The sequence below is a fragment of the Nestor notabilis genome, unplaced genomic scaffold, assembly GCF_000696875.1.
Source record: "Nestor notabilis isolate BGI_N333 unplaced genomic scaffold, ASM69687v1 scaffold2287, whole genome shotgun sequence".
Taxonomy (NCBI): Eukaryota; Metazoa; Chordata; class Aves; order Psittaciformes; family Psittacidae; genus Nestor; species Nestor notabilis.
In genome coordinates this window covers 33,861-57,749 of record NW_009935891.1, presented here as the reverse complement: position 1 = coordinate 57,749, position 23,889 = coordinate 33,861, and the positions used below count along the sequence as shown (strand labels likewise).

The 23,889-nt window shown below is 37.1% G+C and overlaps 1 protein-coding gene across 1 annotated transcript in view; it reads left to right on the top strand.

Annotated features, from left to right (window-relative positions):
* The window catches only part of TTC3 (tetratricopeptide repeat domain 3), a 62,338-nt gene that overhangs the window by 29,354 nt on the left and 9,095 nt on the right, over positions 1-23,889 (top strand). Inside the window, exons 17-35 of the mRNA XM_010018036.1 lie at positions 640-777; positions 1,853-1,933; positions 2,663-2,775; positions 4,976-5,102; positions 6,673-6,795; positions 6,986-7,087; positions 7,776-7,868; positions 8,568-8,632; positions 9,433-9,569; positions 11,747-12,061; positions 12,893-13,153; positions 13,489-13,535; positions 15,917-15,973; positions 17,352-17,428; positions 18,193-18,345; positions 18,713-19,625; positions 21,533-21,598; positions 22,249-22,398; positions 23,640-23,779. Of these exons, the coding sequence (XP_010016338.1) occupies positions 640-777; positions 1,853-1,933; positions 2,663-2,775; positions 4,976-5,102; positions 6,673-6,795; positions 6,986-7,087; positions 7,776-7,868; positions 8,568-8,632; positions 9,433-9,569; positions 11,747-12,061; positions 12,893-13,153; positions 13,489-13,535; positions 15,917-15,973; positions 17,352-17,428; positions 18,193-18,345; positions 18,713-19,625; positions 21,533-21,598; positions 22,249-22,398; positions 23,640-23,779 (3,158 nt within the window). The remainder of the gene's footprint in view (positions 1-639; positions 778-1,852; positions 1,934-2,662; positions 2,776-4,975; positions 5,103-6,672; positions 6,796-6,985; positions 7,088-7,775; positions 7,869-8,567; positions 8,633-9,432; positions 9,570-11,746; positions 12,062-12,892; positions 13,154-13,488; positions 13,536-15,916; positions 15,974-17,351; positions 17,429-18,192; positions 18,346-18,712; positions 19,626-21,532; positions 21,599-22,248; positions 22,399-23,639; positions 23,780-23,889) is intronic.

Sequence of the window (23,889 nt, the reverse complement as noted above, 5' to 3'; positions counted from 1 at the left end):
TACTTCTACCCTGGCACAGTGATCTGCTTCCCAAAGCTAATTTTATTCTAGTTTTTCAACAGATCAAGGGAATAAAAGTACCTAATCTGCAGCTGCTTGTCTGATTTACAGTCTCACTGCTGGGAATTCCTACAGACTTCAGGAAGTATCTGTAGTGAAAGGCTAATAACATAATGCATTCTGAAACCTTCTAGCATTAACTGTTAACCTAGATAGAGAGAAAGTGTAGGCACAAGGAAATAGTTCTCAGGTTTTACAAAAATGTTTGTATACAAACTGGAGTGTACAAGTGAGGAAAAGCGTAAGTCCGAGGGGTTTTTCATAACTGTAATAATGGTTAAAATGATGCTTGAACTAAACTTGAAACTTTCTGGAGAGAAAGAGGATCTAAACTTAAGATGAAACCTAGATTTTTAAGAGAACAGCAGCAGTAGGTCCATGAAAATCTTAAGTTTTTAGAAGCTGAATTTAAATGATTTAAGAAATGTACCTGATTTTCTGCTTTAAAGTGAAATTGTGATAAAACTTTAGGAAGTACAGAATTTTAATAGTTGTCTGTGAGATTTTAGCATACAGTCTGCTTGCTTAAAAAAAAAGTAAAAAACTCTTTTGGACTTACTGTTTTCCTTAATGTTTTAGGTCGATTTAACTATGTTCCTAGAGGAGGTTAAATCCCTTGTTCGTGATGGTTATACAGCCTTGATGGACCAGCGGTGTCACAGTGCTGCACAAGCCTTTTCACGATTGTTGAGCATTCTAAATCCTTCAGAATTAAAGGTAAACCAAGAGGAATAACTTCTAGTTTATTGGAGTAATTGAGATTTATGCTTTCAATATCATGTTTCATTCTTTCCTTCTACTGAAACAGTCATTGTTTTTGACTTGTTGTCAGCAATGTTTACTACAGTGCCAAGTGTTTCACTGATAAGTATGCCAAGGAGCTTACAAGTGAGAACAGGATTAAAAAAAAACATAGTAGGATGTTTTTTTGTAACATTCAGTATGCATTGCCTTTCTAGATGCAATCTAAAAAATACTTCCCAAAATAATGAGTAACATAAGCTAGTCTTATCAAATACCGTATTTGATAAGAAACTACTGTATGTTGTCAGGTTAACCCTTATTCATAATAATGTAGGGTAAAAAGAATTTATATTCTTCAGGTCAGATTACTCTTCAATGGCAAATACTTTGAAATTTTGTGTATGTGTATCTAGCCAATCAGCCATTGACCCATTTGCATCCCAGATTTCTTTGAATTGTTGTACTGTAGTATTAAGTTTTGTGTGCCAGTGCATGTGCACATGCATTGCTATGGTTCAGGCTCCCATTTTAATAAGGGTTGTTGCAGTGTCAGTAAGTCTGTCCAAGCAAGTAATACACCAATCCATCTGGAACTGCAGCCTAGTTTATTAGGAAGAAAATGGTTGAGAAGGTGAGGGCTTTTTTTATTATTAAAAAAAAAAAAAAAAAAAAAAAAGAACCAAAACCAGAAAAATCTGCTCAATTCTGAACATGAGATAGAGCAAAGACAAACTGCGCTGTATGAAGTCAACATAGTAAGGCTAGAACTCTGTAAGTAGTTATAGCATTTCTAAAAGCAGAGGTTTTGGGATGTATCGCTTTAAAATACATAGGGGCACCAGATGTCCTATAGTAAAGATATAGTTAACCTTCACTTCTTATGCTAATTGTAACAAATCTGGGTAGAGGCTATGATAAAGAAGGATGAGAAGAGAGTTTTCTAGCTTTGTTGTAGCAAAGATCTTCAATTCACCATAGGCAATAATGTTCTAGTTACCAGCAAACTGTTTTTCTGCGTGCTACTACTATAATTTCACTCTCTTTGCAGCAGCTGAATCTTTGTGTTATAAATTATGTTGTTATCATTTATGGACATGCCACTGCTCTTCTTGGAATTGGACAACCTGAGGTATGACATTAAAGCACTATATAGCTTTTATTCAAAACTCTAGTTCAGGTAGTTGGCCATCCATTTTTGTCTCTTCTTAATAGACAAAACGAGTGGGGAAGGAAACTTCTTGTCACATTTTAGAATCATACAGTTTCATATCTGGGACTAGATCTTTAATGGTTTTGGATAAAGTAATCCACCAAATTTCTTCATAAAATTTCTTCTTAAGCTTTCAGATGAGATTCCTAAGAATTAATTAAGTATAGTCAGTCATTTTTCTTCTACTTTGTTGTAATGGGGTTATGCACTAGTGTTTCTAACACAAACATTTTGCTTCTAAACAAAAGAAGGTTCTGGAAAACACCAAAACACGCATGTGGGTTTTTTCGGGGGGGGGTGGGGTGGGTGGTTTGGTTTTTTTTCTCCTGCAGTGTTTAAAAATATTCAGTATTTTACAATGAATTTACAAGTGTCTGGGCATTTGTAGCTCAGTCAGCTCAATCATTTAATTTTGTTATTTCAGAGGAAGCCCATGATTACAGAATAAGTTTCTTTCTTTTTTTTTTTTTTTTTTTTTTTTAAAAAAAAGAAAGCTGTTGTATGTGATCATGAGGTTACTTAATTCCCTTCATTGTTCCTAAAGCTGATGAGAGAATAGGGCATACTGACCCACTCTAGTGGAGCAAAAAAAGAGGAGGAAAATATTGGCAAAGCGCCACATACTTTTGTCTTAAATTTATTTTGAAGGCATTGGCAAAGGCTGAAGACCAGTTTAAGAAAATAATTGAACAGTACCAGGAAGAAAGATTTGGTTGTTTGGCATACTATGGAATTGGAAAGGTGTACCTCAGACAAAACAGGTTGGTATAATATAAAGCTTCAGTATTCAATATAAAAAACATTTTCATTTAAGAAAATGTGTGGTTTTTTTTAAATTATTCTTTGTTAATCATTAAATTCATACATCAGACTGACTTATTACAACTTTGTTACTGCTAAGGACCTAATGGAAGCTACCGAATCAAGAGGAGTTTGGGGCACAGGGATATGACCAACCAGCACACCCCTGCAGTGGAGGAGAGCTTGAAAGAGAAGGGCAAAGAATTATGATCTCGGGGAAAAATGTATTGTAAAGAAAGCTTAACTTATCTTAACACTAGGGAGATGGGAGGGTAACCTTGGTTTTAGATAAGGCAGCTGCACCAGTGAGTCATTGAGTTCCCTGAAACAGATAAAGAAATAATGATGTCTTCTGAGCTAGCCAGCCGAGCATGGGGAGAGGTGGGGTGTGTATACATGGCTCAGCCAAGCATGAAGTGCAGAAAGTGGACACCTGGTAAACTTGAGAGCTGGCTTCAACCCACATGTTCCTGGCAGTATTTCTTCCCAGAGTCATGACAGGAAGTGTGTAGGGACAGGTAATGGGAACCAAGTTTGTATTGATTCAACTGTGTTTTGCAATTGCTGTGTTATGCTTGTGTTGTGATTTCAGTATATCACTGTATTGCTCTACTTAATCAAAATCCCCCATAATGCCTGTGGTTGGCTGTGCTTTGGCTGGCTGCCAGACTCTCATCCAACTATGCTCCCACTCCTCTTTAATGCGAGAGAGGAGGAAAAAGCCCAGGGGCTGAGATAAAGACAGGGAGATCACTAGGCAAACCAGACCCAGCTTGAGGAAAAATAGTTTAATGTCTGTTAAAATAGAGTTGGATGGTGAGAAACAAAGTAAAAAAACTAAAATCACCACCTCCCTCCCCTCACCCTTATCCCAGGCTTGACTCCCTCATTCCTGACTCCTCTACCTCCTCCTCCCGAGCTGCCCAGAGAGATGGGGAATGAGGGTTGTGATAAGTCCCTGCCACTGTCTCTCTGTGGCTCCTTCCTCCGTGCGCTCCTCCCCTGTTGCAGCATGGGACCTTTCCACGAGCCGCAGCTCCTTTGGGGCACATCCACCAGCTCTGGCAGGGGTCCTCCATGGCTGCAGTGTGGATATCTGTTTGCTCCAGCAGGGTCCTCTCCAGGGGCTGCAGAAGAATCTCAGCTATCTCAGCTCTGTGCCAGGAACATCTCCTCCTCTTTTTCTTCTTACCTTGGTGCTTGAAGGGCTGTTTCTCAGACTTGTTGTCCTTATTCCTCACAGCTGTGCAGTATATTTTGTCCTTTCTTACCCATGCTATTACTGAGGTGCCACTATCTTGCCTGAGGGGCTCAGCTGTGCTTTGTAGTGGGTTTGCTGGAGTGAACTGGAACCGGGGCAGCCCTGGGCTCTCCTCACAGGGACTGCCCCTGCACCACTGTCCCCCGCTTCTTCTTAAAATTGCCACATAAACCCAATACAATGCCAAATAAAATAAGTTTGATACTAAACATTAAAGTCTGCTTATGTGGAATATCTAAAAGCACCTGGTCAGAGAGTGTTGGAACCTGAGATTGGATTCCTCCTTCCCACTGCTGTAGCATAGCCAGATGTGCTCTGAGACTCAGGAGGTATCTGCATCCCAGTCCCGCAGATGTGGCTTTTGTTTCCTTTGGCAGTTATGACCTGTAGGAAGCTTGCGTGTGTGTCCCACAGAAGTGTATACACACACACATAACAAGACAGTTGGCCACACAGACTAGCCCAGGCAGAGCCGCTTGCGTATGTAGCACTATCTGAACCCATGTAAATTATAAGCATAGGTAGAGGAGTCCTGTGCCTCCTCTCTGGCTGATCAGGGTTGAAAGTCCCTTGTGATCACACACATGCCCTCACTGTCTGTATTGACAAGCACACCCATGTTCATGGGTCCCTTGAATATCACTTCAGGCTCTCAATCTGCTTCATGTCACTGCCTGGATTCTGGCCTCTTACCCAGCCTGGCATACTGGCTCACTCCTTGATTTTTTTTTTAGACTGAAGAGTCTTTAAACAGGTAACTTAATGAACCAGGTGCTCTTTCATTCCACATACTCTTACAGTTACCATTTTTTTCCCTTGCATCATAAAATTAATTGTGTAAGTATTACAGGCTGTGCAGAAGTTATTCATGAACATGCTGTACCTGTTTCAAACTGCAGGTTTTCAGATGCACTTGATCAGTTCATGAAATCGCAAACGATGGTTAATCACAAGATTGTCCCTGGAGTATTAACTTGGCCCACAACATCTCAGGTCATTGAAGAGACACGAGCAGAGAATTTACAGGTTTGTTTAAAAAAAGAATAAAAGGTCATAAAACCTATTCTGTCAAATGGCCTGTCAAAAAACTAAAACCAGTTGTCATCCTCTTGTCTGCCTCCCCATTGTCAGGACCGAAGAAAGATGGGGGGGGGGGGGGGAGCCGGGACCAGCCAGTGCAAATGCTGCTGCTCATTGCCTTGAGTTTGTCAGCCCTGAGGCCTGGCCTTTGTAGAGCAGAACTCTTCCTGTGATAGCATATTTGAACATCCTGTTTGATGGTTTTTGAAAATCCCATATTTGAGCATCCCATTTACAGCACAAGGCCGGGGGCTCTGTGTCAGGCTCTATGCTTGGATATTTTTATGCAATTACATGGTTCTAATCTGCTCCAAGTATCATGTGTTAACTACTTAGTTGCATGATACCAAACTTTAAGTAGATGAGAATACTATACCCAATGTAATGCTAGTGAGAATTGGTTAAAAATTTGAATTGGCAAAACCAAGAAGTTGAAAATTGCTATGATGGTTCTATATTTAACACCAAATAAGAGACCCTGATCATGTAGTTGTTGGCTGATGCAGTGGGAGTTGTATGGTACAATGCCCCGTTTGAGTTTTAAAATCTAACTTGTGCTTCTGATATTACAATAGCTGTTGTTATTTGTTTTTAAACTGTAATTGAGTCACTGTTACTTGTGAAGGGTTTCTGAATAAACCGTGCTGTGAGAGGCAGAATGTGTGAGCTCCTCTGCATGGATGCAGTTTGACATAGTAGAACCTACTAGGTTATTCAGTCTATGAACTTGGCTATACTATACTGACCTGTTTGGCTTCTGGTAGAAACACCAGTACTGTTCTTACCTAAACAAAAACTGACCTAAAGATTTCTTATAGAACCCCTAGCTGGTGTGACAGTAGTCTGGCCACAGTAATGTATCAGTGGTCTGGGACTTCTGGAAAATACAATGCAAATATCTGAAAGGCTGTAACTGGTGGTCTGTCTGTTTGTAATAATGTCTTATTAATCCGGGCTCAATGCCAACCCTGTGAGGCTTGCACCGACTTTACATAAAGCCACTGTAGTGTCTTTAACTCAGATGCTGTTCTAGATCTCAGTACCTCCAGTGCAGGGCCAGGTTTGAGTTGTCCCTGGGCATATACTTGATCCTGTAACCCAAATCCCAGGTGAGGCGCTCCTGAAATGCTGGGAAATGGTGGAAATGAACAAACAGTCCCGTTTTGGCACATTATCTGAGTAATCTGGATCATCATTTTGGTAATGGAAAACTCACTATATTCTCATACATTTGGAATTGGTCAGCATGTAAAACATTGGTCCAAGATAAACCTGCATGCAGGGAAGCTATGCGTACTCAGCTGATAGCAGTGCAAGTGAGCTTTTGAATATTTTGCCATAAAAGGATAATCTTCCATAGCTTTCACTAGAAAAGAGTTGTTCTTTTCATATTAGTCTACTGCTGTTCAGAAAGAGATGTGTGTTTCACTGCAGAGTTCCCTAGAAGTTTGTAAGTAGATATTGAATCTTTTCCTGGTTTCTGTGCAATTTGTCTTATATTATTTTGTTTTCTTAGCTGACTTTAAAGAATTGTATTGAGGAATGCAAGTTCCCTCCAAAACCGGATGCAATTTGTCAATATCAGCAATGCCATGGCCACTCCAAAATCCAAATATTTTTTACAGACCCAGACTTTAAGGTAAATTTTTAGTTTAAAAGGGTTTGGATGCAAAACTTAATTTTTACGTATTTTCTCTCCCCGTTAATATGAAAGAGCTATCTGAAACATACCATCTTATCCTATCTACTATTAAGTTGTGCACTGTTTTCTGTTGACTTCTGGTTGTTCTTTTAAGACATGTTAAATTCATATTGTTTCTCAATATTAGGGTTTTATACGTATTACTTGCTGTCAGCAATGTAGAGTGGAGTTTCATATCAGCTGTTGGAAGAAGTTGAAAACAACAAACTACAGTGATAAAAATGATAAGGTAAGAGTTGTGTTAAACTATAAGCATTTTTTTTTTTTTCCTTTTTTAGTCAGGATTATAGCATTCCTTTAATTTGGGATAAGTGCAGTGCTACAGCCTGATGTTCCACCTGTATGACAATGGCAGGAGGGGAGACTGGAAAGAGGAGTCTCGTGCTGAATTGTCTGACATGCAAGTGTAGGTAAAACTTGCTGTTGTCTACAGAAGAAAGACCTGTCTATGTGAAGGCTTAGTATGCTTAGGCTGTTTCTCTTGCATCATTCATGTCTTCCCATATGGAAGTTTTGATCTTTCTACAGTCTTGCTGTTGAAGCAACAGTTCGACATTGAGTATGTCTAAAGGAATTTTACCAAGTACAGTATCAGCAGCCAGTATAAAATGAAGGAAAATGCAGGCAGTATATGAACTCATAAAAGAATATTCCTAAAATTGACTGTTGAATGTGAAGCTGGAGGATGAGGGGCTGTGCTCTAGGTTTGAGAATGACAGGTATGTGCCACAGATCTAGGATCCTTTTCATTTGCAGTCTTTGTCAAGTCAGCTGTCACTTGCTTTCCTCATCCAGTAAGAATTTAGGACTGTGCTTGCTTTAAATACCTTGGTCATCTCAAATTAAGAAACTGTAATCTGTGTAAGAACATAGATTTTGTATGAATTTAAATGTATTTGTACCATTTTCTCCTACAGGATTTTCTTCAAGAATTGTGTTTCACTCCTGATTGTACAGGCCTTATTTCAAAAATAGTTATTTTCAGTTCTTCTGGTCTGGTAAAATGTGAAGTAAGTTAATGTTCATATAAAATATGAAACTAATCCTTAAAATATTTACTCTGGTAAATAAAATAAAGATGAGAATTTAACTGCAAACTCGTAAGTAATACGCCATCTTAACTACAGAATTTGAGTGTTAGCTGGGAATATTAATTACCCATTCTCTTCTTAGCTGTTCTTCTGGTGGAGCAGGCATTATTTTTTAGTGGATTAGAATTGTCATGAATGGGAACTGGAGTTTCATTTTATATTTAGTTTGTGTGACATGAAAGGAACTCTTTTAGTTTAACTAATCTTGCTAAAAGAAATAATGGTATTATTGGAAGAGTGCTCTTACCCTCTGTAGCAGGAAAATGGATATTTCTTCCCAGAGCAGTATTTATATGTGAGAAGCAAAAAAAAAAAAGTGATTGTAAAGTTTGCTTCCTGCCCACTGGTGAAGCAAAACAGCCTCCAATTTTTCTTGACCTTGTGTTATCCTTCAACCTGTCTTTTCTGCAGATAAAGATGTATTATTATATACCAAGTTGTTGCAGTAGAAGATAATTTTAGGTAGGCCTTCATGAGGCTTATGTAGGCTGCATTATCTCTTTCATAGTATCACTTCTACTGCTTTCTAAAGCATCAGATGTTGATTCCTGGATTTTGGAATGGCAATGTTGCGTTGTAACCCAAATTTAATTAATATCATGTCACTTATTTTGGTAGTTTGAACAAAAAATCACAAAAACCAAGGAACCACCAAGAGCCATTATTAAACAGAAATGTTCAAGGTAAGCTTTCTGCTGTTTAAAATTAAGTTGAATCAATTTGAGAACAAAACAGTTTAGGATTGGTTTTCATGCCATTTTAAGAATTGCTAAAATACCAGAAATACTTGGGAAAGCTATTCTTGCCTTTTGCCTCTGATAAGCTAAAAGGCCTGGTAAAATATGTTACGATCCAAATTACGAAAACCAATTTACAAAATTACAAATTGCAAAAGCATTTAAGTTAACTTGTAAGCAAAGATACAGAGCTACAGATTTATAACCTGAGCACAGGAGGACATTAACTGGTATTTCTGAATAAGTTATTGGTGACTCTCTATTGGTCATACAGTTCTTTAAAAACAACAAAATTTTTAGTTTGGTCACACAAAACTGTTTTCACATATTCGAGATATTCTGGTCAAGTAAGGTTATAATGAGTAATCATGATGAGAGGATAAACATCGATTTTTAAAAGTTAAGGAAATAAAACATTAGTATTTCATTCAAAATGCTGAGTTATGAATTAAAAACCCGATGGTGTTTAAGTTAATTCTAATCCAGACATCTTTAATGGAAGTAAAGTTACTGCATTTTGTGGCTATTACAATTACGTACTTTGTGAAACTAACAAAATTTTGAGGTCTCAACTTCTAAGTGGAAACTAGCTTTATTATATTTGTACTTTTCAGCACAGTATTTTACAATAACTATATGCTCCATTCTACTGTAAGACAAGAAAAATAACTGAGATGTGCCAAACTCCTGTGGCAACTTAAATCTCAACTAACATTAGGCTCACTGCTTAATTGCTTTTTTTTCAGTCTTAGGAAGTTAAAAATGAAAGAAGAAAAAAAATTACAAAGAAAACGTGCACGAGAAGAGGCACAGAATTCTGCTAAAAGGAAAATGGAAGAAAACCAGATGGGAAAAGAACCATCTCAGTACAGTGTTCAGAGTGGTATGTGGAAATACACGTTACTGCTCTAAGTTATTACGAGGTAGCATAATTAGCATTTTGAATGTCCAAGGTCAAATTATAGCAAAACACTACTATTGAACATAATCCCCCTCTGCATTTTTATTTAAGATGCTTTTATTTCAGTTCTGGTTTGATTTCTAAATAACTGTAGGATGTTAGTGTATGGTTAAATTCCTTGTAAAGAAACCTTTATTCTTGCTTCACTGGTTCATGAAGTAGCAGTCTGAAGAAGTCAGAGGCTCAAATTCCAAGTACATCTATTTAAAAGTAGTTTCAGTAAAAGCATTATAACCAGTAAGTTAGGACACTGCTACAGATAAAAAACCCAGACAATTGCATTCGGATAAAGAATGAATGATAGCCTAACTGCAGAAACTGCAGTGACTTAAAGTGTTCAAAAACTGTGTACATGAGGCCCTCAGTGACATGGTTTAGTGGTGATCTTGGCAGTCCTGGGATAATGGTTGGACTTGATGATCTTAAAGGTCTTTTCCAACCTAGTTAATTCTATGATTCTATAACTTGAAAAGCATATTTCATAGGACTTGGGAAAATAAATGCTCCAACCTGTAAGTGTCAGTTAATGCTTCAGCTTTTGTGTTCCAGTTATGTTGGTCTGCAGTGTTCTGTATTTCAGAGATATGAAATCTTCCGTTAAGGCAAGCTACAGTGCAAAAAAAAATAATTTTGTTTTGTTTTTTTTTTTTAATTTACATTTTTTTGTCTGTATTACTGCTTTTAAAATAGTTCTCATGTTAATTTCTTTGTAGAATTTCATATTAAGTACTTTGAGGAAACTTTTTCAGCCCATACATGGCATACCAAAACCCTCTTGCTTGCTCAGTGGCATATCCTGGCACTTCTTCCTCTTTAAGTGGCACTTCCTTTATCTGCTTTCCTATGGCTTAGCTTTAGTTCTGGTCCTTGGATCCACTGCAGGTCACTCAGGTTACATGTATGTGAGTTGGCTGTTCTAAACACCCTTAAAACTTCTAAGAATGCTCACCCTGAAGTACTGTGGGTAAAAGTTGGGACACTGATGCAGGAGTATGTCAATATGAAGCAATTTAATGCAGTTCTGCAAAAATCTGTGTGTTGGTGTTGGCCAACCTTTCTAATTTGTCCCCAGTGAATTCTGTATCAAAATTGAATTCTTTGGAGACAAGGTATCTATTGCCCTGGGTTTGGTTGGTTTGGTTTGGTTTTTTTTTTTCGCTTGGGGGAATTTTGTGAGAAACTCTTTCCAAAAACCCTATCTAATTTAATCTCTCAAGCTGTTCTAGAGGTTGAGGTGCCAGTTTCAGGGGAGAGCTAGCTCAAAAAGGGTTTTTTTGTTTAGTTTTATTAGCAGCCACAGCTACCTTTAAATAAGAGCGAATCTGCTCATGCACTGGAGAGGAGTGCAAGTGAGAGGAGCGCTTCTCTGTCTTCTACAAATGTGCATACAGATGTTTTTAATGCAGACTCAGGCATGGCTTATACCTGTAGAGTTCATTGAATCCTATAGTATGCTTGGAACTGTTTGTCTTACAATGCTTGATTATTCTAGGTATAATATGTAGTGCTTTGTTCTTTAAAAAAATATTTTCAGATCTGAATCTTTTGACTGTTGTTTCTGTCAGTTGAGCTCTGAAAGTTGCATTCTATGAACTTATGATCTCAAAGAATGATGAAAGGTGAAGGTTGTTATGAACCAGTAATCTTTTTCACTCTTCTTCTATGAAGAACCAGTGGCAGGGTCAGGGCAAAGGTGCTTCAGAAGCGTGCCATTGCTCTGAGAACTGATGCTTGGGGGAATTCTGTCTCTGCACGCAGCCCACACAGACAATTCTGTATAGACAATTGCTTGAAGCTATGGTCACTGGCAAGTAATTTATTTATTTTTTTTTCCTCTCTGAAATCTACTTGAGGTGCTAAGGATTGTTTCATTGTGTAAACCAAGTTTAAAACAATGTTGTGTCAAATTCATAATGCTGTGAATTCCCATAGTTTGTATGGGAAGTTACATATGCTGTAATTTCCATTGTTGTGATAAAGCAAATAATTAAAAACCCACTTAGTCCAAATTATCTGTACTTTAAAGTTGATATTTTTAATTATGGTAAACAGACGTGAAATCTTGTTTCCCTTGTTTCTTTCTTTAAATCTCGTTATAGGTTATGTTCAGGATTTATATGCCGGTGATCGAGTTCTGCAGCATATCAGTCGAAATGCTGGGCGAATAAAAACAGCCGTTTGTGATGTTTCCAAACTATTAAAGGAATTACTTTCATGGTTTGTAATCAGTGAGGAAGACTACACATCATACTCCGAAACTAGTAGCATGACACATGAAGTGATGGAGCAGCTCATCAGTTACTTAATTCAGCAAAAAAACAGAGTAAAAACAAGGGGGTTTATCCATGTGCTGAGTGAACTGGAAGAAGTGGATCCCAAATTACACAAGTGGCTGAAAGATCTTAACAACTTGGGTAGGTTATATGGTTGTGTAATAGCAGAAGATCTTACTCTGTCATAATTGTTCTGTTTACAGATGAAAAGATAACCTCCCTATCTTCCACTTTTGCTTTCTTAACTTTAAATGGTAAAGTAAAGCTTTCCTCTTTTTAATTTACTTGATCCTTAGCCAGGATTTCTAGAGAAGAAAGTATAACCAGTGGTAACACAGGAACAACCACTCCTGTCTCTGCAAGTAAAGCATTCTAATGTGGGCAGGGCTTTGTCCATGTTGGAAAGGGAAAATTTAACAATTTTATTTTTCTTTTTTATGTCTTTAAATTCCAGAATAGGCTTAAATGATAATATGTGTATAAATATTTTGTTTCAGAAAAATAAGTCATGGTGGGGTTTTTGTCATGAAAGTTCAGCTGACTGTGTAACTTGGAAGTAATTTAACTTGGTACTCTTCAACAGTGTTGCCTTACTCAATAGTTTCCTGTTGAATTTATAATGGAATGAAGGTAGAAGTTTGGTTTTTGCAGGCAAAATTGATGTAAAATGCCAAAAAAAAAACCCCAAACCTTGGATAAGATTTGGTTTCTGAAGTTTGAACTGTCCTGTCCATATTCTTTAAGGCATTTATATAGGTTTGTTATATTTGGTGTTGACTAAGAGTAAAATTTATATAAAACACTGATCATTTTTGTTTACATTTTCCAGATACAAAAGGTTTTATGTAACTGTTTCATCTACTGTATAATTTTTAGAACAAACTGTTCCTCTTTGAAGAGGAGTATCACATTGTAAGCACTAAAACTCTGAAACCTGAATGAAATGTTTTGGGGTTTTTTAACGTGTTTTAGGTCTGACAGCTACAAAGAACTTTCTCCTTCAATATGGACAATTTTTACAAGAGCTTGACATTTCTATTTTAACCACACTCTGGAATGAGAAGTATGGCAGTAAATTTGACTATGTCACTGGTTCTGAAGACAAAGAAATTCGAGATTATTTCTTAAAACCACCCCTAGAGAAAAACCGTTGTTTTATATGGCTATTAGAAGACAACAGAGAACATTTTCCATTTCTTCATCAAGCTTTAGATGAATTTTTTGATAAAATGGGTAAGTATGCAAAGGTCATCATTCTTACAAGCACTGTACTTGGTCTGTTTCTACATCATATATGATGGGCTCTGTAAAAGGGCCAAAACCTCAGAGTTTATCTTTGTGTATATATAATGTCCAGCCAAAATAAGTATTTATCTTTCAGTATTTAAATAAGTATTTATCTTATTATCAAGCATAAAGATTCTGCAGCTACAATCTTTGAGATGCTTTCATGGTATTTGATAAAGAATTAGAATAGTTATTACTCTAATTTCATAACTTACAATTGCAAGTTACATAAAATACTGCTCTTTCCATTTACGAACGTGACTTTGTTATTCTTTCAATAGATGACCCTACCATTATATTAAAGAAGGAAGGAAATGAAAATATATCAGTAAGTGAAATTAGTATCTCTTTGGTATAAGCTCAGAAATGAGCACGTGTTTGGTGTTTTAAAAATGTGCAAAAGTGAAGAGATATGCATCTCTGTTTATTTTACATCATCATTCTTCACACTGGATAAGAGGTCTGCTTACTTTTTTATTTCATCCTCCTTCCTGCCCCTCCTTTTCTTGAAGTGTACCATTTTTCCTGAGTTTCTCAGTGAAATACTTGTTCAGTTTTCTGTTTAGTTAAAGCACACACCAACAAGGTGCCTTTAAGATTATGAGCATTTCAAGAATGCAGATGAGGAAGTTGTAGTGAAAGTAGATGTGCACCCCCACCTTTGGATAGGGAAAATAAGGCATGTGGGAATAGCATTTTTGTATTACTTGATAACAGCTGTTTGGTGGTAACTTAGAAAATGTCTCTCTGAAAGTATCACTGGGGAATTAAAAAAAAAGAGAGACTTTTACTAGCTGTTGTACCATAGAATGGTTTGGGTTGGCAGGGACCTTAAAGCTCACCTAGTTCCAACCCCCCTCCCACGGAAAGGGACACCTCCTACTAGAACAGGTTGCTCAAGGCACTGTCCAGCCTGGCCTTGAATGCTTCCAGGGATGGAGCATTCACAGCTTCCTTGGGCAGCCTGTTCCAGTGCCTCGCCACTCTTCTTGCTTATATCTAACCTAAATCTCCCCTGTTCAAGTTTGAACCCATTGCCCCTTGTCCTATCACTTATCTTCCCTGATGAAGTGTCCCTCTCTGGCATCCTTGTAGGCCCCCTTCAGATACTGGAAGGCTGCTATGAGGTCTCCACGCAGCCTTCTCTTTTCCAGTCTGAACAGCGCTAAAGCCACTGCCCAGCCTGGCCTTGAATGCTTCCAGGGATGGAGCATTCACAGCTTCCTTGGGCAGCCTGTTCCAGTGCCTCGCCACTCTTCTTGCTTATATCTAACCTAAATCTCCCCTGTTCAAGTTTGAACCCATTGCCCCTTGTCCTATCACTTATCTTCCCTGATGAAGTGTCCCTCTCTGGCATCCTTGTAGGCCCCCTTCAGATACTGGAAGGCTGCTATGAGGTCTCCACGCAGCCTTCTCTTTTCCAGTCTGAACAGCCCCAATTTTCTTAGCCTGTCTTCATATGGGAGGTGCTCTTGGCCCTGTACCAGCTGTGTTTGGGATTGCCCCAACCCAGATGTAGGACCTTGTACTTCGCTTTGTTGAACTTCATGAGGTTTGTGTTGGCCCACTTCTTAAGCATGTCAAGGTCCCTCTGGATGGCATCCCTTGTATCTGCATATTTACCATGACAACTGAACTGAAGTGTGATTCTTCCTTGAGTGTACATAACCTGAATCTGTATCATTTTGGACGCTAACTGTACTGTGTATTTTACAGTCCAAAGCAACAAGGTGGTGTAACCCAGCTTTACCTTCAGATGTCATTAAATTGTAAGGCTAGGAATTTGACGTTTATTTCACTAATAAGCGAAGTAAATTTGAAGTGAGTTAGACATATTTTGCATTTATTCATTACAATTTATAGGTGCTTTTCAGATTCAAATCATAAATCTTAAAGTACACATCAATCTGAGTCACTTTTTGATTAGTATCTTAATTAAAATCCATTCTAATTGGCAAAAGTGTATTATGTATCTCGGTTAATTATGTGTTTGAGGCACTCTCATTTAAGATTATTCTAGCCTGCAGATAAATATATCTGTACAAATCCAAGATTTACTTTTCATATAGAATAAATCTTTCGAGTTGATTAGTTAATATATATCTTAATAAAATGTGAAATTCTTTGCTTTTTAATTTAATGAATTGGAAATCTAAGAATGGATTACAGTAAAATTACTTCTATTTCCATGTTACTTATATCCTAAAATAGACTGTAAGTTACTCTTAGTAGGCTTATCTTAATCTATAATCACAGTCTTATTAAAAAGTGAAGATGCATTTTAGTTCCTTCATCTTTGCATGTCTTAGAAAACTGAAGTGACCAGAACATTTGACAGTTCTGTTTGCTGCTTGTTGCCCACATGAAACTGTTGTGTGGGATGTCACAGTTCTTTATGCTGTAAGCAATGAGTAAGCAGCTGAAATACTGAAATGATAGTATGTTCTGGTTTTAAAATCCACATTCTATGTGTTTTAAGAAGGAAAAATGATGAAAAAGAACAAAATGGATAAAGTCTTGCAAAGTGCTGTTTCTTTTTATGTCTTCCACCTGGGGATGGAGTGGAAAGAGAGAAGATTGCATACTTGACTTTGTAAATCTTGCTGGTCCAACCAGAATGAGAGTTTTAATGTGAAATTTTTTGTTTTGGAAATGCATCACGATTTTATCCTAATGAAGAAAATGACGATTTTAACTTTTCTGTTTCAGACTAATGGTATCAAAGTTAAAAATAAAAACAGGAAGAAGAACTCAAAAGACTCAAGGGTCAGTAACTTTGCAGCTGCTTACTACAAATGTGTATTAGAATTGCTGGCATTCAGATATATAGAGACTGTTTTGCTAAATACTTGTGGCATTTACAAAAATACTCATTCTTAAAGTAGTCTTTCCTGAAGTAGAATAATGCCGTTAAGACTCAGCATTTGTTACATTACAAATTTCTCAATATAAAATATACTTCTAAATATTAAAAAAGAAAAAAGTTATTTATGAATAACTGGCTCTGACTGGATACCAATACCTTTAGTCTATCTACTGTCTTAGTTCTGAATTACTGTTCTGGTGTCAATTTGGGGTGAATGCAGTACGCTCACTGCTCTATGGAATTAATACTTTATGCTCTGCTTTATTGTGCACTGACAAAGAGTAAATTTGGAGAAGGACACTTTACCCATCATTTTGTGAAAGAAAACTGTGTCCTTACACCTCATGAACTAAATCTGAAAGTATGTATTAAACTGTCTTTTCTGATAATTTTTATGGGCATATCAGTGGCTGAAGATGTGAGTGTTCCATTTATTGCTCAGAAAAATGTTGTTAGCTGCTAAATATTTTATAGGTTTTGCTAGGTATAATATTTGTACCTGAAGCCTATACTGTCTTTTATCCTGCTTTTCTAGGGTTTTGCTTTAATGAAGGCTCCTGAAAGAGTCTTCTTTGTTTCCTCCATGCCCCTGCATTTTTCTAATTTTACTAGAATTTCAGGAGTAAACTTAAGGTTTTTTCTATTTTCCTGAACCAGGTTTTTCTTTTTCTGAATTAGGTGCATTTGTACAAGCCTGTGTATTTCTACAGTTATTAGATAATAAACATTAAGACAACTAAAACATTTGTAATGGTGAACATAAGAATAACAGGTGTCATATTCCTAGTTCCACATGGTTTTAATAACTTGGACTTACTTGGAGTAAAATTATTAAAGCTTGAAGGCTCTCAGATGTAAAGAGTGAGTTTCCTTGGAAGTCAGTTGACGTGCAGCCCACTGGAAAGAAGTTATATCTAAGACCTAACAAAGCGAAGTTGTACTGTTGTTTGGTTTTTAAGCCAAACTCAAAGGAAAATGAGGCACATCTAGGATTTAGGTGAAATCGGTAAAAAAAGGAGGGAGCTTGGGTTGAATATCCCAATTTCTTCTTCCAAAATAAATTCTGAAGAAGAAATTAGTAATTTTAAATTAAGAACTTTCTTGCTATGATGCAGTACTGATTATTGTACTTTAAAGTTTTGCAGTTCATAATACGGCCTCTGAACATGAACTTACAGAACAAGAGTCAGTGTAAATAAGTTACTCATAGTCTTTACAGTAGAACATTTTGCGTTTTCTTTTGTGAGATTAAAGAAATAATAATCTGTTTTCAATTAGCCTATTTTAGTATTATCCAGTGGAGTTAGTACAGCACCACGAGAAGAAGATAGGATATTTATAGAAGAAAATACTTTGTAAGTACCATCATGTATCTTTGCTTGTTGCCCAAACTCTAACGTGCTTTGCAGGTGCTGGAGAAGACAGTGTCTTAGAAACACCAAGGTTTTTTTAACATCTAAGTGGTTTTGACACGAGCTTGTGTGGAACCATTATTTCTCTGCTTCTAGGACAGGTGTAAGAGGCATTAGAATTCAAAGATCTTAATGATGTCAGAAGTGACCAAATGGTTGCCAGGCTGCAGTCTGATACATCTTCTAGGCCATAAGCTATTCTTTCAAGTAACATTTTGCTTGTTTTGTGTTCGATTTTAATGTAGCAAGAAATAACTTAATATATTTGTGCATTCTCCATAGTCACAACTGAAATTTAGCTATCAAGCAAGTTATGATGTTGAATTGAGGTCATCTGTAGTGTGTTGCTTAGAATTTGTGTGTTAATCGGGAGTCAGGTTCTTGTATTCTGAGCCTGGTTTTGCTCTTGCTTATAGATGTGAAAGCTGCTAGCAAGAGCTAGGCCCTGTTACTGTGGCAGGTTAGTTAATAAGTTCAGCAGTTAAGTATTCTGGGGACAGTGTTTATTCTGCTTGTTAGAAAAAAAGCTTGCTATTGGGGTATATTTTTAGCACTATGTAGTTACCGTACAATATATTCTGATTTCAGTATATGTGACAAATACAGTTATTTTCAGAAACAAGAATTATTGTTCATCTGCACTACTTATTTCTTCTTTTTTTTTTCTTTTTCTTTCTTTCTTTTTTTTTTTTTTAATAATGCTACAGAGATTTTACAAATTCTTATGAACCATTTGTAATCCCAGAATATATTCGGGGGCAACTAGAGGAATTTGAAGTGCTCCATGGCATTTCAAATAGTAACAGTTATCAAAGACATTTGGATAATAACCCAGACCCGACCACCGAGAGCTTATATGAGTATGTATACATTTCTGTGCTTGGCAGTTTAAAGGTTTTAATATTACTTCATAATTTTTATAACATCTTGAACTAAGTCCGTGATTTGAGTCCTGGGGGCCTGGAATATGTAGGTACATAAAAGTATATACTAATGTTTTGAAAATAGGTGCATGTTTTTAGTAAGATGTGGACAAGCAAGAGTATTACAGAATATGATTATGCTTGGCTAGAACACCATCTTTCAAATGATTGTTCTTCAGTTGTTCTAGAGGGTCTTCGCTTTTAAGTGTTATTGTGAAAATACAACATGTGAAATAAGGATCTAGAATTACATGGGGCAAAAAAACCCTTTGATAATGTCAACTTATTTTTTTTCTTTTTTAAGATATTTCTCTCTAATCTTGGAACAACATGGCCCTATGGAAATTAATGATAAATTACTAATTGGGGAATATGAACATTTCCCTGAAGAAGTTCGCAAGATTGTAGAAGATGAAGGTGGTCTGAAATCTTTTCTTCTGAAATCTCTTCGTTTCATTATGGTGGATAATCTTATTGGCTTAAGAAAACATGAAGTTCTTATTCAAGAAAATATAAACAGAAATGAGACTGGAGATAATGAAGAAAAAAATTATATAGTCTATGATGTGCAAAAACCTTACTCTTTCCAGAACAAATTACAATTAAATCCAGCTGCTAAGGAATTTAAACCACTGTCTTGTCCTAAGCAACCCCACATATCAACATCTTCTGACTTAACAGTAGCAAGTTATGAGACTCCACAGTATTTGCCCTGTTCTTTTCCTACTTCATGTACATCGGTGCATTCTTTGCATAGTCATAATATTGATAACATGGGAAAGGGTTCCTCATTTCCAGACATCTTACTGAACTGCTTTGATTCTGAAAATCCTGATATATTTTTGCCTCTGACTTCCTGGGGTTGTCAATATGAAAGAATATTGCTAATGCCCTCTCAAGTGCCTCTCATGTCAAATGTTGCCCAACAACCTAGTTATATTTATGCTGATCATGTAGCTCATCAGCGTAGTGATGAATCAGCAGTTTCAGACAGAAAATATGTCTTAAGCAGCTTTACACCAACTGAAATAAAAACAGATGAAGACCCTCAGTGCCAAATGGAGAACTCCGATAACACTTTTTATGAAGACAATTTTGCTGTTGCAAATAGTACAAATGAAGCTGAATGTGGTATACAGGTTATTAAGTTGGAAAAAGAAAGTAGAGGTGTACCTCTAATGAAAAGCAATCTTCACACCAGGATGATAGCTGTTCAGGTAAGAAATTAAAATGAACAGTTATTTGAGTGCTTTTAAGTGATAAATAAGTGTTGAGCACTGGAAAGTACAACTCCTGTTTGAATGATTTCTTTATGACTTTCCAAAGGGTTGAATGTTGTATAGAGTTTCAAGATCAAATATTCAAGCAATACCTCCAGACAGCCAAATGTAAAGGATCTTAAAAGTAGTATTTAGCATTCTCTAGTACTTATCTCCCAAAAGAAGGCCATGAGTTAGAAGATAACTGAGGTGTTTATCAGACTGGGCGCTTCCTTAGAACTTGGAGTTTAAGATGCTGACACTTTCTACAACTACTCTTGTTTTTCATCTGTAATTCTTTAAAGAGTTGGTTACAGAATTTTGTTCTGCCTGAAATTTTCAGAGATATTTTGATCCCGGATTAAAGGAGGGAACTAGTGCACATACATCAGTTTAAGCTTCACTTTAGAGGTTAAGGAAGGTCTTTCTGTGCCATCATTTTTCATTTTTAATCAGTTCAGTGATTTGTTTTAACTTTCACAATATTTGAGGATTTAGATAGTTTGTACATTCTAACAGTTGCTGGTTGATGTTTCCCTCATGGTCTTACAGTGGCAGCCCAGCTGTATGGTGAGTTCAGGGGGCAAGCTCCATCACATTTCTTTTTCTCTCCTGAAGTAAAAACTGAAAGTTTTTTACTGCCTACAGTAAAAGAGCTGAACAGAAGAGGGGCTGGAACATTCACTTTTTAATGGTACCCCAGAGTTGGACCAGCATACATGAAAACACAGTTCCAGTAACAGGGAGACACAAATCACATCCACGGTTGTTCCAGAAAATATTTTGGACTAAGATTCTGGGTTTTCAGAGTTATGGATATGTCAGTTTCACACATCCATTTATGAGAGATTATCCAACATGCTAGGGCGACTGCTGCAGGGGAGTTCCTCATCTTCGTTTGCTTCTTGTTATTAAGGGAGGAACAGCTGTTTATAGCAGTTAAGATAAATAGTTGTCTTTTTATTCTTGCTTTCTACATTAGGAAAATGTTAACTTGGTTTTTTTTCCCTTTTTCAAACTTGTTTTGTATCCAAAACTTTTCATCACTCTACATCTTTCCTGATCACTTGCTGAAAGCTAGTTTGCCATCAGTCTTGGCAGATGAATTTCATCACTTGGCTGACTGGCCTTTTGAAATGGGATTTCTGTTTGGTGCTTGAACAAATGCAAGAAAGATATCAGAAAAGGCAACAGTTTTTAATTTAGTGAATTCTGGTTAGAAGAGATCAAAATGTCACTAAGCGACAGATGTGTTTCCATTTGCCTTGCTGTACCACGCTTCTTCATTTAACATTACCTGACTGTGATTTTAATAGCCTATTAGAACAGTAACATCATAAACTGGCTCTTTAATGTGACACGTGATTAGATTTTGAACTCTGTTCTTTCAGTAAGTCTTTGATGGATGGTATTTGAGGAAAACAAGGGATTTGGAGCGTCCTTGGGTGTAGTCCCCTCTAAGTAGAGGCATTTAGGTGGTCTATCTTGAGTTTAGGAGGAGCCACAAAACACAGTTCCTCAGTGAGCTGTCAGACACTGGTTTTGCAAGTTTTAAGTCTTCAGATATTCAGAGCACAGCTGCGTTTGAAGACTCAGAGAGCTGTTGTTCTCAATATGAATGCTTCATGGTCAATTAAACTAGGGAAAGATCATGACTGAAAAAAAGTGCTTTCATTGTAGGTAGAAGTCCATTTCAGAAACACTTGCGTGATTCCTTTTTTACTTTGTACATAGACCTACTTTGTAATGGAGTTGGATTTGTAAAATTGTAGGTTAGGTACCAAAGCTCCAAAACAGAGATGACCTGCTAGTTGCATATATAACTGGAAAGCTTTTTAATCAACTAATGATTCTTTGTGTTCTAGGTAAATCATGAAGTAGCTGATAGAGAAACTAATACTTTGCCTTTTCATCCATTTGAAACGCAACAAGTAAGTTACCTACCTATTTGTTCATATTTCTCATGAAGAAGGCTAAAGGAATGCCCAGAAATTTAGTAGCAAAAAAAGTAAAGGTTCTCTGAAATGATTTAGCAAATATTTTTTATTTCAGTTTCTTTGGTGGTGTGTGGTGTTGGCTTCTCTCCCCTGATTCATGTTGGGCTGCATTCTGTAATGTTCTTGAAAACTTCACATAGGCCCACAAGAAGATTTTGGAGCTTTGTTCTATAACTATTCAGATGTTGGAGTATGTTTTAGGGAAATTTAGCATTTCCTCTCCAAAATCTTGAGATTTGATTTAAATATTCCATTTGGGCAGATAAACAGCTCAGGCTGATGTTGCTGGCAGTCTTACGTCTGTACAGGAGATAGAAGTGAGAAAATGCCTTTGAACCAGTCACATTCCATTCATGGTCAGACATGAATGTTCATTTCCTGAGCTGGATTGAAACTTACAAAACTTTCTGTTAAATGCCACCTCCTCTTACCCCCTGCAATAAACCCCTCCAAAAAACCCACCCCAACCACGCTTCAGACTTTGAATCTCACCTGCCAACAGACTGCTCTTTTTAGACATCATGAATGTTTGCTGCCCTGTGGAAACAAATACTAGATTGTTTTGGTAACTGATTGATTTTCAGGGAGATATTCTACGTATGGAAAAGGAGCACCAAGTGTTAAAAGAACAACTTAAAGAAGCACAGGAAAAATATGAACAGTTACAAAGCCGAAGCTCAGAAGAAACCAGTGCTTTAAAAGAGCTCATAAAGAGAAATGTTCAAGAGACTGAGGTAATGTTTTTATCCATGCAGCAATGGGACAAACTGCAGTGGTTCACAAGATTGGTTGTAATTAATCAACAGGGTTTCTGAAACTTGACTGGCCATCCTCATTGCTGTGAAGTCTAACTCCTCAAATCTCACAATCTTTGTGTGTCATCGTTGTTTGAACACACTTAAACATGTAGGATATTGTTTGCTTCCATCTAGTGGATAGGTATCGGTTTTGATTCAGCTCAAGAACAGATAAGCCCTGTACTGCTGACTCTTGTCTTGGTATGTTGGGTTTGCTGACAGGCTTTGTTTCCTTGGAAATGTCTGGGGAGCAAGAGGAGTCATCCACGAATAACACTGTAAGCCTATTACCACTTTGACAGGATTATAGTTAAAGCTGTAGATGCTACCAGTTGCCCATTTGTCTACATGAAAAGGAATTTTTCCATTTAAAAAATAAATACCAGGTGACATCACAGCCGTGTCTCCCCATGCCCTCTCTTTATCTTTAGTAAGGTGGAGCCTGCCATTCAGTCTCAGTTTTATATATATTTTTCCAGGAGTGTGTTGAAGTAAACTCCTGTACTGCAGCTTGGGAGCTCCTGAGCTCTAGCTTTGCCATTGCCTAAAAGCAGCCTGGCAAACCTTCATATAAGGGCTGATGGAGTCTCACATCTACTACTTCTGTATCAACATTTGGTAAAAGCATGAGCTCAGAACAGTTTGAGCTGAAAGCACAGCAGTGTGTGGGGTGGGTGAGCTTGTCCAGGGACACTGAAGGCACTTCTTTAAAAAATAATTTTTTATATAGATTTCCCAATAATGCATTAATGCTACATTGGTTGGAGTTTCTTAAGCAGTTGTGGCAGCCATAAGATCCGCTACTGTCTTGCTCTGTTATGAATGGTAACTTCCTGGTTGTTAGTGCCAGTACAACAGAATCAGTTCTGATTTGGAGCAGGATTTCAGTATGTATTTGTACATGATGGTGTGGAACTGGGTTTCTTCTTTTAGCTGGCTGCAAAACGGGGTTGCAAGTCACTGAAACAAAGTGTGCAGATAGTCAGGGGAAAGCATTTATCAGTATGTTGCCCACACTGAACAACTGAATTAACAGTTAATTAACCACTAGTAAAACTCATGTTACTGTACTTTTCACTGTCTTGGCTGTTGATCACAAGTGCCAGCAATCTGCTCTAACTTGCTTTTGAATAAAATAGTGTTTTCAGAAATAATGTTTTCTTATTTTCTGCTTTTAGTTATCAAAGACTGAACTGGATTGGTTTCATCGAGACTTAGAAATGCAAGTGAAAAAATGGCAACAGGAGAAAAAAGAAAGTCAAGAGAACTTTAAAGCACTAAGGAACACAGCTAAAAAGCATACAGATAGCAATGAGAGGTACTAATTTAATTTTAACTAGTTAACTAAATACTGATTTACATTACTTTTCCTTTGTTTTGGGGGTTTTTTGGATTGTTGTTTTTTTAAAGCAGCTCTCAGTGCAGTGA